A 14,460-nucleotide genomic window follows, 5' to 3' on the forward strand; every position below is an offset into this window, starting at 1 on the left:
ACTCAAGTAGTTAAACTTTCATTTAAACCAAGTGATCCACCCACCAATATTCTTCCCTAAACCATATTCTAATTAAGGAGAGGTTAGGCTGCATACTTTAGATGTTTACAAGACCTCTTTCCTTTTATTTGCAGAGGACCAAATCTTTCAGATAGTTGCCTAAACTTATTCTGGCATTGGCTGATTATCAACTCAAAGGCTGTCCAAATGGGTTTAGGGTTGTATTAAAATCTCTTACAAACTAGTTAGTCTAGATCCACGAGCTCAGCACCCACCTCCCTCACATCATATATGGATGAGCACTCGAAGAAAGGAAGAAGTTACTTACATTATAGTAACTGGAATATTTTGAGATGTGTTGTCCATATGTAGTCCATGATCCATCTACTAAACTGGGAGGAGTGGTAGATACGCTGGAGGGGAGGGATAGGATACAGAAGGACCTAGACCAATTGGAAGATTGGGCCAAAAGGAATCTGATGAGGTTCAATAAGGATAAGTGCAGGGTCCTGCACTTAGGACGGAAGAACCCAATGCACAGCTACAGACTAGGGACCGAATGGCTAGGCAGCAGTTCTGCAGAAAAGGACCTAGGGGTGACAGTGGACGAGAAGCTGGATATGAGTCAGCAGTGTGCCCTTGTTGCCAAGAAGGCCAATGGCATTTTGGGATGTATAAGTAGGGGCATAGCGAGCAGATCGAGGGACGTGATCGTTCCCCTCTATTCGACATTGGTGAGGCCTCATCTGGAGTACTGTGTCCAGTTTTGGGCCCCACACTTCAAGAAGGATGTGGATAAATTGGAGAGAGTCCAGCGAAGGGCAACAAAAATGATTAGGGGACTGGAACACATGAGTTATGAGGAGAGGCTGAGGGAGCTGGGATTGTTTAGCCTGCAGAAGAGAAGAATGAGGGGGGATTTGATAGCTGCTTTCAACTACCTGAAAGGGGGTTCCAAAGAGGATGGCTCTAGACTGTTCTCAATGGTAGCAGATGACAGAACGAGGAGTAATGGTCTCAAGTTGCAGTGGGGGAGGTTTAGATTGGATATTAGGAAAAACTTTTTCACTAAGAGGGTGGTGAAACACTGGAATGCGTTACCTAGGGAGGTGGTAGAATCTCCTTCCTTAGAGGTTTTTAAGGTCAGGCTTGACAAAGCCCTGGCTGGGATGATTTAACTGGGAATTGGTCCTGCTTTGAGCAGGGGGTTGGACTAGATGACCTTCTGGGGTCCCTTCCAACCCTGATATTCTATGATTCTATGATTCTATTCCTTCCCTGCTGCTATGGAATCCTATAAAACCTGGATTCCACAGTGGAGAAGTAACTGAGTGGCAATTGGGCCTACTGTCACGTTAATGCCCTTGGTACAGGAGCATGAAAATACATAGGGTACGTGTGCCACCCTAACGTATACTGCTGGTCAAAAGACTACGATCTTGTGTGACTGGGGTGCATGCACTCCAACAGTAGACTAGATACGGACAACACATCCCTAAGAACTCCAGTTACTGTAAGGTAGAGGTAACTTTTTTAATAATCTGTTCCTACAACGTACAGATAGGCAGCAATACAAATATGTAGGGAAAACATTCACAAATGGCTTTTCATTAGGTTTAAAAAGAAAATTTTGCATTTTGAATGGTCTCTGCATCTCATGACTGCAGAATACACAGTATTCTGTAGAATTTAGCACTACTGTGCCAGGGAATTCAGGTCCAGTTTGCCACTATGGACTAAAAGATATAGCCAGCTGTTTGACTGCATTTGTGGTTAATTGTTAAAAATTGTTCTGGAGACCAAATAATTGAACTTATTCAACTTTATTGTTTAAAGACAAAACAATATAATACAAAAAGGAGGACATACCTACCCTCCTTCTGGGAAGCAGTTTTTAGATTGCTACACGTTCAGCTTACCCAGAAGGTGTGCTTCAAAGGTACACATTTCAGCTAGTAATATTTATAGTATGGTTTTACAAGTTACAAAACTCTTTACACATCATTTAAAGTTTAATCTACTAGTTTGTGCCATCTTTGTCCTTGTAACCTCCCTATGGTTTCCCATACCTCGTTCTGAAAAAGTTGATGAGCCATGTAAGTAGTTCCTAACTGTACTTGGTACAAAGTATTCATGCAGCTTTGCTTTGATAAATATTCAGTTTTCTAATGCCAAAGCTAAATTCAGCTTTGCGAAGTGTTACGGGATGCGTGACGTGGGTGGAAAGAATTGTGGGAAGCGTATAATTCATTCATTTAACATAACTTCCCATTCCACTTATGTATAATGTATAATATATTAATACCATGTACATAATTACTATTAATGTGATGTACGCTACAACTAACATATGGGTACTGGCTAATACCACATAGTTCAAGAATTCTTAACTGTAGGAGATGAGTCAAATAAGTCTTGGGTTTTATTAGGTAGACATTTGTATTATAGAATATTATGGTGAAAATACATACTCAGTATACATGATATAGTGCACTGTGCTTGTTGATCTTTATAGTGTTTGAGTTTTTTATGTTTTTCCCTCTCACTAACTAGGTTGGAAAATTTTGGCAGCAGGATGCAGTAGAACTCCTTCAAGAACTACTGACAAAGAGAATTGTTGAAATACATCTTCTGGTAACTTAACTTATGTTCAGACATAAGGAATAAAACTCTAAATGTTTTTTTTCCTTTAATGTGTATTAGGCATAGTTGATGGCAGGAATAAAACTAGTTGCTTTTCCTGAACAAAATAACTCCTACCTGGCTCAGGATATATAGTTGTCACAGGTAGCATAATGACAGCACATTACATGATTTCTGCTTTAACTTTGACTCATGCCACAATTTTTAGGCCTTAAATGTTAGTTTTTAAAGGTACCAAAGTGTATTTGTGTGGCTGTTACCATTGTGACTTATTTGAGTCCTTTGTACCCTCATGTACCAACATTAGAACCCCTCCTTAACTCATGAGTAAGGCAATGATTCTGTCACGGAGGTCACGGATTCCATGACTTTTCGCGATCTCCACGACAGCTGCAGGGGCCCCAGGGCTAGCCACACTGGCTGCTGCTTGGGAGCACCTGAGCAGCAGCCGGTGTGACTGGCCCCAGAGAGAGCTGGAGCAGTGGTCCTGGGGGAAGCCCCAGGGAGCGCCCAAGCAGCAGCAGGTGCGACTAGCCCCGGGAAGTGCCGGAGTAGCAGTCCTGGGGGCTGCGCTGGGGCCAGCTGCACCGGCCACTGTTGGAGTGGCCTCAGGACCAGCCACTTGGGCAGTCCCTGGGGCTAGCCACACCAGCTGCTGCTTGGGTGGTCCTGGGCAGCTGGCCCCGGGGTGTGCCTGAAAAGCAGACTGCAGCTGGCCCTGGGGAGCGCCTGAGCAGCAGTCCTGGGGGCTGCCCCGGGGTGGGCTGCTGCTGGAGTGGCCCCAGGGCCAGCCACTTGGGGAGCGCCCAAGAAGTGAACCATGTGGCTGACCCCAGGGAGCGCCCAAGCAGTGGTCCCAGGGATGGCTGGAGCAGCAGCCCTGGGGGCAGCCCTGGAGGCCATCAGGAGAGCAGTCCTGGGGTCCTTGGAGCTCCGGGTGCAGTCAGCCCCTACCACTGGAGTAGGGCGCCCCCAGAGCAATGGGGCCCCAGGAACAGAGACTTAGTCATGGGTATTTTTAGTAAAATTCATGGACAGGTCACGGGCCATGAATTTTTTTGTTGCCAATGACCTGTCCATGACTTTTACTAAAAATACCCATGTCTAAATCTTAGCCTTACTCATCAGTTAATGTTAAGATTAAATGTTGTCTTGCTTAAATGTATTTTTAATACTATTTGAAAAATTAAACACATTGGCATTTCAAATCACTTGTGATGTACTTAGGCATCTTAAAAATTGAGAAGTAAGAGTGAAATGCTGGCTCATTCTCAGACGGGGGCAATGTCTGGATGCCATGGCTTGGTGGATATTTGCACACACAGAGCTAGACCTTTGTTGGAGGGAAGGAGGCCATATTTTCAATGCTGCCATCCCAACAGCAGACAGAGGTAGAATCCATGTTGGTTTCCTAATTTGCTTTCACATGTATACTGCCAACTCTATCAATGTGTAATAGGGGTTAGGCTATTGTGGTGTTTGAAGGAACCACAACTTTGAATTCTTCTTTGAGTGATGGTCCCTATATGTATTCCAAATGTGAGTGCGCATGCGCGCCATGAGCCGGAAGTTTTCAGCAGCTGTTCCACTGACCCGCATGTGTGTCATACATTTGCCTCGTGCTCCAGGTGATGTTATAAGAGGCTGTGCGGGGTGACACTCCATCAGTTCCTTCTTACCGCCACATGGTCGGAGTTGGAATTCTCTTTCTTCCGTGCTCGTAGCCTTCTACAAGAACACTTTGTGCTTTGTATATAGTTAGCTTGTTTAGTCTTAGTTGTGTAAATAGTTTCATAGTGTAGTTGGTCTTGGCCTGCCCCGACTTTATTGAGGGACTATGCCCCACATTCCAGGGTTCAAAAACTGTGCATTGTGCCCTCGCTCATTCTCAGTGAGCGACTAGAATCACCACTACTTGTACTGCTTCAGGGAGGTGCATTGCGCTGCAAGATGTTCAAGTCCTTTCCAGCTTGTCTCTTGCCACTCCAGAAGTTCCTAATGGGAAAGACACTCTGGCCACATGGCCAACAGAACCAGTGGTGCACCACCCTTCGCTGGTGGTGAGTGCCCCACCTGCCACCCAGATCCGATTGTGCCACCAGTGCAAGACAAGCCCAAAGGTGAGGGTCGTAAGCGCTCTCATGGGCATCGCAGCAGGTCCCTGTCACGGATTGCCATGAAGTACAGTGTTTCCTCCACGAGCCATGCCAGGTCAGTGAGACATCGCATGTGGAGCCCATTGTGCCACTTCCTAAGCTCCCCCATTCTGGGGGTAAAGCTAAGAGGAAAAGATGTCCCAGTACCTCCAACTGCCACACCAGCTGTGCGCAGACACAGCCCTCCACAGCATGCACCTCCTTCGTGATTGGAGTGCCCACACGTCACACTGCACATTCCATGTTCCTGCGGTCCGAGAGATGTCCCCTGGATCTCTGGGCATGTCAAGCCTTTGCTCCCAATGGCACACCTAAACCTGTCATATCCACCCTTTCTGCTGCTCTTGGTACTGCAGCCCCCATCTGCCAGATTCACTGCTTCTCTTGGTACAGAGATGGCTGCTGGCAGTTGCTCATGAACTGCCCACACGGATGGCTCCGTCGCTACCGGAGGTCTCTTCAGATTTGGAGGACTATTTGGCAGAGGAATTGTCATTCTTCTTCTACTAGTGTCCCTGTGTGTGCTCCACTGCAGGTGTGCTCGCATCCCTGTGCTGCTGAAAAGAGAACTTCAGTAGCAGTGTCCGTTGGGCCTGCACATGTGCTGTCTCTCCTCGTGCTGCGCCCCGAGGCTAGCCAGCATGCAGAGGCTAACACTCCTCAGTTCCTTCTCAACTGCTCCTGGCTAGAGAGAGAGCCTTTAGCAGTCCATTAAGACTATTGTCTCAATCAACTTACCTATAATTAGTTAGTCTCCTAGTTATAGTTCTATTTGTAGTTTTTCCCTTTTCTTCAATTTATCCTTGAAATAAAAAAAAAACCTTATTTTTCTTCCCACCCTTTCCCCCAATGGGGTATGCCCAGCTCACAGGCCTTCAAGAAGTGCCTCACTTGTAAAGAGGCAATCCCTGATCGTGGATAAGTACTCTCAGTGCATTCGCTGCCTCGGGGAAGGCCACATACAACAGAAGTGTGGTCTTTGCCAACAGCTCTGGCCATGATCCAGCAAAGACAGAGCTCCGCCAGAAGATTATCTTCATAGAGGCAGTTCTCCAGCCACAGTCACATGGTAGATGTGAGTCTTCTCCACAGCCTTTTACATCTAAGGGCTGTGGGTCGAAGAAGCAAGCTGCAGCCCCCTCTCACAAATCTTGTAAGAAGATCATGGGAACCCCCCATAGCAAGCCCTGAGATAACTGCAAGCAGTCACCATCTCACTTGGTACCTTCGACAGTGAGGCATCTCAGTCCACCGCTCATGGAAACCGCCTGTAATTGGTACCACTGACAGGCCCATGGACTCATGGGCTCAAGTATCAAATCATCGGCACTGAAGGACAGGAGTAAGTACTCCTCTAAAAAGACGTTCTTGGTACGTGAACCTGCATCGGTATCCAACTGGCATACTGTGCTCAACTGGCACAGGAGGGACCGGTGCTGACAAGTCTCCCTGGCGCCACCACAGATGCTAGGACCACTGGTACAGATGGAACTCCACAATGCAAAAGACATCCACATGCCAGGTGCACCAGAGTCCCTCCTCTCTATACCAAGACCTTTGCACCAAGCCTCTGCCAAGCATGAGAAATATCCCCACTGTCATACCATGCCGCTCCACTTTCCAGCAACAGTTCAGACAGCAAGCCAGAAGAGGGAGTATGATAGTATTTCTCCCAAGCTCCATATGGTGCTCACTACCAACAGACCTCAAGGTTATACCCACAGATGTCCCCACCACCACCATCCTGGTGTGGCCACCCATGGGTGCCATCACCAGGCTCTATGCCACCCCCACCATATGCTGCCAAATTGGGACCCTTGACCAGCACACCGCTAACATGCCTCTCGAGCTCCGAGCCTTGCCTGAGAATCCTCGAGAGGCGCTCCCTTGGCCGTACCATCAAGGACTTCAGAACTCCTCAAGACTTCAAGGAACAGGAAGCAGGTACCGAGGAGGAAGTGATTCCAAGGATGACCACCACCACCACCTCCTCCTCCTCCTCTCCAGACAAAGCCATCATGTCTTCACCATTTTTGGCAGATGACTTTCATCTCTTTCAGGAACTGGCAAAGAGAGTGGCAGACACTCTCCTGATTCCATTGGAGAAAGTCATGGGTACCCACCATCAACTCCTTAATGTCCTCCACTCTTTGGCCTCCTCAAAGTTCGCCCTCCTGATTAATGAGGCCATTTTAGACCCAGCAAAGACTGTATGGCAAACCCTGACATCAATAGCCCCAACATACAAGCAAGTGGGCAAAAAATACTATGTCCCTACTAAGGAATCGGAATTCCTTTTCTCCCAACCGCCACCCAACTCCACCATGGTAGATGCTGTCAACTCTTGTCTGACATCCTCCTTACACGGTATTTTTTCCAGACAAGGTTATGCTCAGACCACATGTAATATTCATTCCTAAGGTAACTTCTCACTTTCACATGAATCAGTTGATTCACCTTCCAATCTTCTACCCCAAGTCTCACCAAAACAGAGAGGCTATATTACATATCCTAGATGTCAGGAGAGCCCTGGCCTTCTACCTGGACAGGACAAAGGCTTTCAGGAAGTCACCTAGGCTTTTTCTCTCCACAACAGAAAGATCCAGGGGCTCAGCAATATCACCCCAGACTTTCCAAGTGGGTCTCAAACTGAATCAGACATTGTTACCAAATTCATAATGTGACCCCTCCAGATGCCATTCATACACACTTCACAAAGTCAATCTCCTCATCCATTGCCTCCTCAAGGATGTCCCTATCTCAAAGATCTGTAGAGCGGCGATGTGGGTGTCAGTCCACAATCTTGCAAAAACACTCTGCAATTATTGGGGACTCCGCCTCCAATGCCATCTTCAGCTCCACAATGCTGTCATTTGTAACAGACCTGACTCTGAAGTCCCAATCCTCCAGAAGTGATAAATGATCTGGAGGATGGTATAGATTGCACTCTCAGCAAATTTGCGGATGATACTAAACTGGGAGGAGTGGTAGATACGCTGGAGGGGAGGGATAGGATATAGAAGGACCTAGACAAATTGGAGGATTGGGCCAAAAGAAATCTGATGAGGTTCAATAAGGATAAGTGCAGGGTCCTGCACTTAGGACGGAAGAATCCAATGCACCGCTACAGACTAGGGGCCGAATGGCTAGGCAGCAGTTCTGCGGAAAAGGACCTAGGGGTGACAGTGGACGAGAAGCTGGATATGAGTCAGCAGTGTGCCCTTGTTGCCAAGAAGGCCAATGGCATTTTGGGATGTATAAGTAGGGGCATAGCGAGCAGATCGAGGGACGTGATCGTTCCCCTCTATTCGACATTGGTGAGGCCTCATCTGGAGTACTGTGTCCAGTTTTGGGCCCCACACTACAAGAAGGATATGGATAAATTGGAGAGAGTCCAGCGAAGGGCAACAAAAACTATTAGGGGTCTAGAACACATGACTTATGAGGAGAGGCTGAGGGAGCTGGGATTGTTTAGTCTGCAGAAGAGAAGAATGAGGGGGGATTTGATAGCTGCTTTCAACTACCTGAAAGGGGGTTCCAAAGAGGATGGCTCTAGACTGTTCTCAATGGTAGCAGATGACAGAACGAGGAGTAATGGTCTCAAGTTGCAGTGGGGGAGGTTTAGATTGGATATTCGGAAAAACTTCTTTACTATGAGGGTGGTGAAACACTGGAATGCGTCACCTAGGGAGGTGGTAGAATCTCCTTCCTTAGAGGTTTTTAAGGTCAGGCTTGACAAAGCCCTGGCTGGGATGCATCGTCCTGCTCTCTCACCACAGGTTTCATCATGCAGTGAAAGTCCTGGCAGCAATTCCACCACCTCCCTAGGTAATCCATTCCAGTGCTTCACCACCCTCCTAGTGAAATAGTTTTTTCCTAATATCCAACCTAGACCTCCCCCACTGCAACTTGAGGCCACTGATCCTTGTTCTGTCATCTGCCACCACTGAGAACAGCCAAGCTTCATCCTCTTTGGAACCCCCCTTCAGGTAGCTGAAGGATGCTATCAAATCCCCCCTCACTCTTCTGCAGACTAAATAAGCCCAGTTTCCTCAGCCTCTCCTCATAAATCCCCCACCCCCTTAATCATTTTCATTGCCCTCCACTGGACACTCTCCAATTTGTCCACATCCTTTCTGTAGTGGGGGGCCCAAAACTGGATGCAATACTCCAGATGTGGCCTCACCAGTGCCGAATAGAGAGGAATAATCACTTCCCTCGATCTGGTGGCAATTCTCCTACTAATGCAGCCCAATATGCCTTTAGCCTTCTTGGCAACAAGGGCACACTGTTGACTTATATCCAGCTTCTCGTCCACTGTAATCCCTAGGTCCTTTTCTGCAGAACTGCCACTTAGTCCCCAGCCTGTAGCAGTGCATGAGATTCTTCCTTCCTTAGTGCAGGACTCTGCACTTGTCTTTGTTGAACCTCATCAGATTTCTTTTGGCCCAATCCTCCAATTTGTCTAGGTCACTCTGGACCTTATCCCTACCCTCCAGCGTATCGACCTCTCCCCGCAGCTTAGTGTCATCCGCGAACTTCGTGAGGTTGCAATCCATCCCATCATCCAGATCATTAATAAAGATGTTGGACAAAACCGGACCTAGAACCAACCCCTGGGGCACTCCGCTTGATACTGGCTGCCAGCTAGACATTGAGCCGTTGAACACTACCTGTTGCGCCTGACAATCTAGCCAGCTTTCTATCCACCTTCTAGTCCATTCTTCCCATCCATACTTCTTTAACTTGCTGGCAAGAATGCTGTGGGAGACTGTATATCAAAAGCTTTGCTAAAGTCAAGGTATATCCGGTCATCCACTTTCCCCATATCCACAGAGCCAATTTTCTCATCATAGAAGGCAATGAGGTTGGTCAGGCATGACTTGTCCTTGGTGAATCCATGTTGACTGTTCCTGATCAGCTTCGTCTCCTCCAGATGCTTCTAAATGGATTCCTTGAGGACCTGCTCCATAATTTTTCCAGGGACTGAGGTGAGGCTGATGGATCTGTAGTTCACCGGATTCTCTTTCCTCCCTTTTTTAAAGATGGGGACTATATTTGCCTTTTTCCAATTGTCTGGGACCTCCCCCAGTTGCCATGAGTTTTCAAAGATAATGGCCAATGGCTTTGCAATCACGTCAGCCAACTCTCTCAGCACCCTCGGATGCATTGCATCAATCCCCATAGACTTGTGTATGTCCAGTTTTTCTTAATGGTCCTTAACCTGTTCTTTCACCTGTTCATATACACATTGGCACCCTGTTGAAAGTAACAGAGATCACCTTTCTGCATGCTCCCTATGCCCTGTATCAGGTCACCTACCCTTGGTATCAGGAGTCTGCACGACACCGCCCCCAGTCCACAGGGCTTCTACTCCCTGTACTTTCTCATCCTGAAAAGGAGAGGATGACTCTGCCCTATACTTGATCTCCAACTACTCAATACATGTATCAGGAAAACCAGGTTCTGTATAGTGATGCTCGCTTCCATCATCCCCTCCCTCTCCTAGGGGCGTAGTTTGCAGCTCTCGACATGAAGTATGTGTGCTACCACATCGACATCAATCTAGCCCACCGCAGGCTTCTTTGCTTCTGCATGGGCGACAGCCACTACCAGTTCAGATTTCTCCCCTTTGACACTGCGATGGCCCCAAGACTCTTCACCAAAGTCTTTGTGGTCATGGCTGCTCCAACTCAGACTACTGGGGTACTCTGTGTTCCCTTTCTTAGACAACTGGCTTCTGGGGGCAGCATCCCTCCCCAAGATGGCGTTGGCGATCCGTCCTCTCCGCTTTCTTCTCACCACTCTAGATGTCTGTTTCAATGAGGAGAAACCTGTGCTCATCCTGATGCAGACAGTCCACTTAATCAGAGCATGCCTGGATTCTGTAGCAACACAAGTCTTTCTCCTGGCAGGCCATTTCGCTGCCCTGATGGCCCTGTGCTACAACCCACACACCACGGTGCACTGCTGTCTCTGTCTCCTTGGGCATATGGCAGCCTGCACCCATGTGATGCTGCATGCCCATCTGCACATGCGCTGTCTACAGTTGTGGCTCCTATCAGTCTGCAGCCCATACTGGGACCACGTGGTCACCACACTGATTGTCTCCCATCCAGTCCAGGCCTCCCTCACATAGTGGACAACCAGACGTCACCTTCCAAGACGATGATAGGCACCTCCTTTGCCACTCCTTTCCTAACCACCACCCTCACCATGGATACCTCTCTAACCAGTTGGAGTGCCCACCTGGGCAGCCATGCCACCCAAGGGGCTTGGACTCAGCTTGAAGCTCGCATGCACCTCAATATCCTGGAGATGCAGGTGGTCCGCCTCACCTGCCACATGTTCCTGACCCTTATCCGAGCTCTCCACATTCAGCTCTTTCTGACAATGCCGCTGCAGTGGTATACATAAACAGATGGGAGGGCACCAAGTCCTAGTCGCTTTGTGCGGAGTCCATCCGCTTCTGGAACTAGTGTATCCACCACAATGTCATACTCCATGTGGCGTACCTCCTGCAAGTGGAGATATCTCTTTCGGACATGCTCAGATGGACCTGGTACCTCAGTAGTCTGCAGAAGAGAAGAATGAGGGGGGATTTGATAGCTGCTTTCAACTACAGAAAGGGGGTTCCAAAGAGGATGGATCTAGACTGTTCTCAGTGGTACCAGGTGACAGAACAAGGAGTAATGGTCCCAAGTTACAGTGTGTGTGTGTGGGGGGGGTTACGTTGGATATTAGGAAAAACTTTTTCACTAGGAGGGTGGTGAAGCACTGGAATGGGCTACCTAGGGAGGTGGTGGAATCTCCTTCCTTAGAGGTTTTTAAGGTCAGGCTTGACAAAGCCCTGGCTGGGATGATTTAGTTGGTGATTAGCCCTGCTTTGAGCAGGGGGTTGGACTAGATGACCTCCTGAAGTCCCTTCCAACCCTGATATTCTATGATTCTATGATCAATCACAAGTGGGAGCTACACGATCCCACTATCTGCTTCATCTGCCATGCCTGGGGCACCCTTCACTGGGACTTGTTCACCACTCACAAAAAACACAAGTTTCCCCTCTACTGCTCCTGGGGGCACCACAGAGTGCAATTCCCAGGGCAATGTTCTCCTCATTCTGTGGCGGGACGGTCTCTGCTATGCCTTCTCCCTCCCCCATTCCCCTCCTTCCCAAAATACTGCACAGGATCTGCTGCAATTGAGCCACAGCCCTACTGATAGCTCTGTTTTGCTCTGACCATTCTGGTTTCCAAACCTACTTACTCTCCGCCCGCCCCTTACGCTGCCGGACCTCCTCACCGAGCACCAGGGCAGAGTTCAACATCTCAGCGCAGGCCCGCTTCGCCTCACAGCATAGTTTTTGGATGGGACTCACATGTAAACAATGTCTGCTTGACATCAGTACATCACATACTTAAACAGCAGACAAGAACATAAGAATGGCCATACTGGATCAGACCAAAGGTCCATCTAGTCCAGTATCCTGTTTTCCAACAATGGCCAATGCCAGGTACTTCAGAGGGAATTTAACAGAACAGGTAATCATCAAGTGATCCATCCCCTGTCACCCATTCCCAGCTTCTGGCAAACAGAGGCTAAGGACACCATCCCAGCCCGTCCTGGCTAATAACCACTATCCTCCATGAATTTATCTAGTTCTTTTTTGAACTCTGTTATAGTCTTGGCCTTCACAACATCCTCTGGCAAAGAGTTCCACAGATTGACTGAGCGTTGTGTGAAGAAATAATTCCTTTGGTTTGTTTTAAACCTGCAGCCTATTAATTTCATTTGGTGATCCCAGGCTCTTGTGCTATTAGAAGGAGTAAATAACACTTATTTACTTTCTCCACACCAGTCATGATTTTATAGACCTCTATCAAATCCCCCCCCTTAGTTGTCTCTTTTCCAATCTGAAAAGTCCCAGTCTTATTAATCTCTCCTCATATGGAAGATGTTCAATATCCCTGATCATTTCCCCCCCGCCCTTTTAACTACCTTTTCCAATTCCAGTATCACTCTTTTTGAGATGGGGTGACCACTGCATGCAGTATTCAAGATGTGGGCGTATCGTGGATTTATATAGAGGCAACATATTTTCTGTCTTACTATCTATCACTTTCTTAATGATTCCCAACATTCTGTTAACTTTTTTGACTGCCGCTGCATATTCAGTGGGTGTTCCCAGAGAGCTATCCACAATGACTCCAAGATCTCTTTCTTGAGTGGTAACAGCTAATTTTGACCCCCCCCATCATTGTATATGTATAGTTGGGATTTTTTTCCGATGTTTATTACTTTGCATTTATCAACATTGGAAATTCATCTACCATTTTGTTGCCCAGTAACCCAGTTTTGTGAGATCCCTTTGTAACTCTTCACAGTCTGTTTTGCACTTAACTATCTTGAGTAGTTTTGAATCATCTGCAAATTTTGCCACCTCCTGTTTACCTCTTTTTCCAGATTGTTTATAAATATGTTGAACAGTACTGGTCCCAGAACAGACCCCTGCGGGACACCACTTTTTACTTCTCTCCATTCTGAAACCTGACCATTTATTCCTATCTTTTGTTTCCTGTCTTTTAGCCTGTTACTTATCCATGAGAGAACCTTCCCTCTTACCCCATGACAGCTTACTTTGCTTAAGAGCCTTTGGTGAGGGATCTTGTCAAAGGCTTTCTGAAAATCTAAATACACTATATCCACTGGATCCCCCTCCTCCATATGCTTGTTGATCCCCCTCAAAGAATTCTAGCAGATTGGTGAGGCATGATTTCCCTTTACAAAAACTATGTTGACTCTTCCCTAACAAATCATGTTCATCTAGATGAGCTTGCACACGAGCTTCCTATGCTGTGAAATGGAAGTGTTTCACCTCCCTGGACGCAATGCCAGCGTTTTTCCCTTAGTAATGTCTCTGTCCCCAACATCCTGCACTACTTCCTGGATTTTAAGACCTCAGGCCTTGCTCTCAGCTCGGTCCAAGTCCACTTCGTGGCACTTAATGCCTTCCTTCCACCAGTGGATGTCCACTTGGTGTTTTCCCACCACCCGATTTCTGAAAGGGCTGATGAACGCTTCCCACCAGTCCTTAAACCAACGCCCCCCTCCAGTTACAGGTAAGTAATTTCCTCTTTCATGACTACTATGTTTACAAAATCTCAGCCATGATGTTATGTGCATTATGGTAGTAGTCTACTTTGTTTTATTCAAACAGGAACGTCCAGATAATCCATGGGGCAAGATATCTGTTAATCTTTATTTTGATGGGATGTCACTTTCTTCCTTTATGGCATACCACAAACACTGCGTTTTTGAAGATTGTCAGGATATATCAGATCTGGTAAGTAAGATTTAATTTTTGTTTTTGCTGCTCTAGTGGCTCTAAAAGATTAAATATTTAATCAGTTTGCGGTTGTGACCTTTTCCCTAGGTTATTGTCATTATTACTTTGTCACATTTTAATGCCTTTTAGGTTTGTTATATATTACTTATGTCTGAAAGTGTATATATCAGCAATGTCAAAGGCATAGTTTCCAAGTAGCAAAAAAACATAGGTACAACTTCTTGCCAAAGCGACATGGAAATTCCTAGGGAATTGCAAACTCTTTGCTCTTGAATTCATCCATAGTAACAGTACTGAAAATGATGGCTACTTAAT

At 47.0% G+C, this 14,460-nt stretch overlaps 1 protein-coding gene across 1 annotated transcript in view; it reads left to right on the forward strand.

Annotated features, from left to right (window-relative positions):
* RNF17 (ring finger protein 17) overlaps positions 1 to 14,460 on the forward strand; it is a 203,058-nt gene that overhangs the window by 157,517 nt on the left and 31,081 nt on the right. The window contains exons 32-33 of the mRNA XM_073339251.1: positions 2,554 to 2,634; positions 14,017 to 14,142. Coding sequence (XP_073195352.1) covers positions 2,554 to 2,634; positions 14,017 to 14,142 — 207 coding nt within the window. The remainder of the gene's footprint in view (positions 1 to 2,553; positions 2,635 to 14,016; positions 14,143 to 14,460) is intronic.

The sequence above is a fragment of the Lepidochelys kempii genome, chromosome 1 (assembly GCF_965140265.1).
Source record: "Lepidochelys kempii isolate rLepKem1 chromosome 1, rLepKem1.hap2, whole genome shotgun sequence".
NCBI classification, from domain to species: domain Eukaryota; kingdom Metazoa; phylum Chordata; order Testudines; family Cheloniidae; genus Lepidochelys; species Lepidochelys kempii.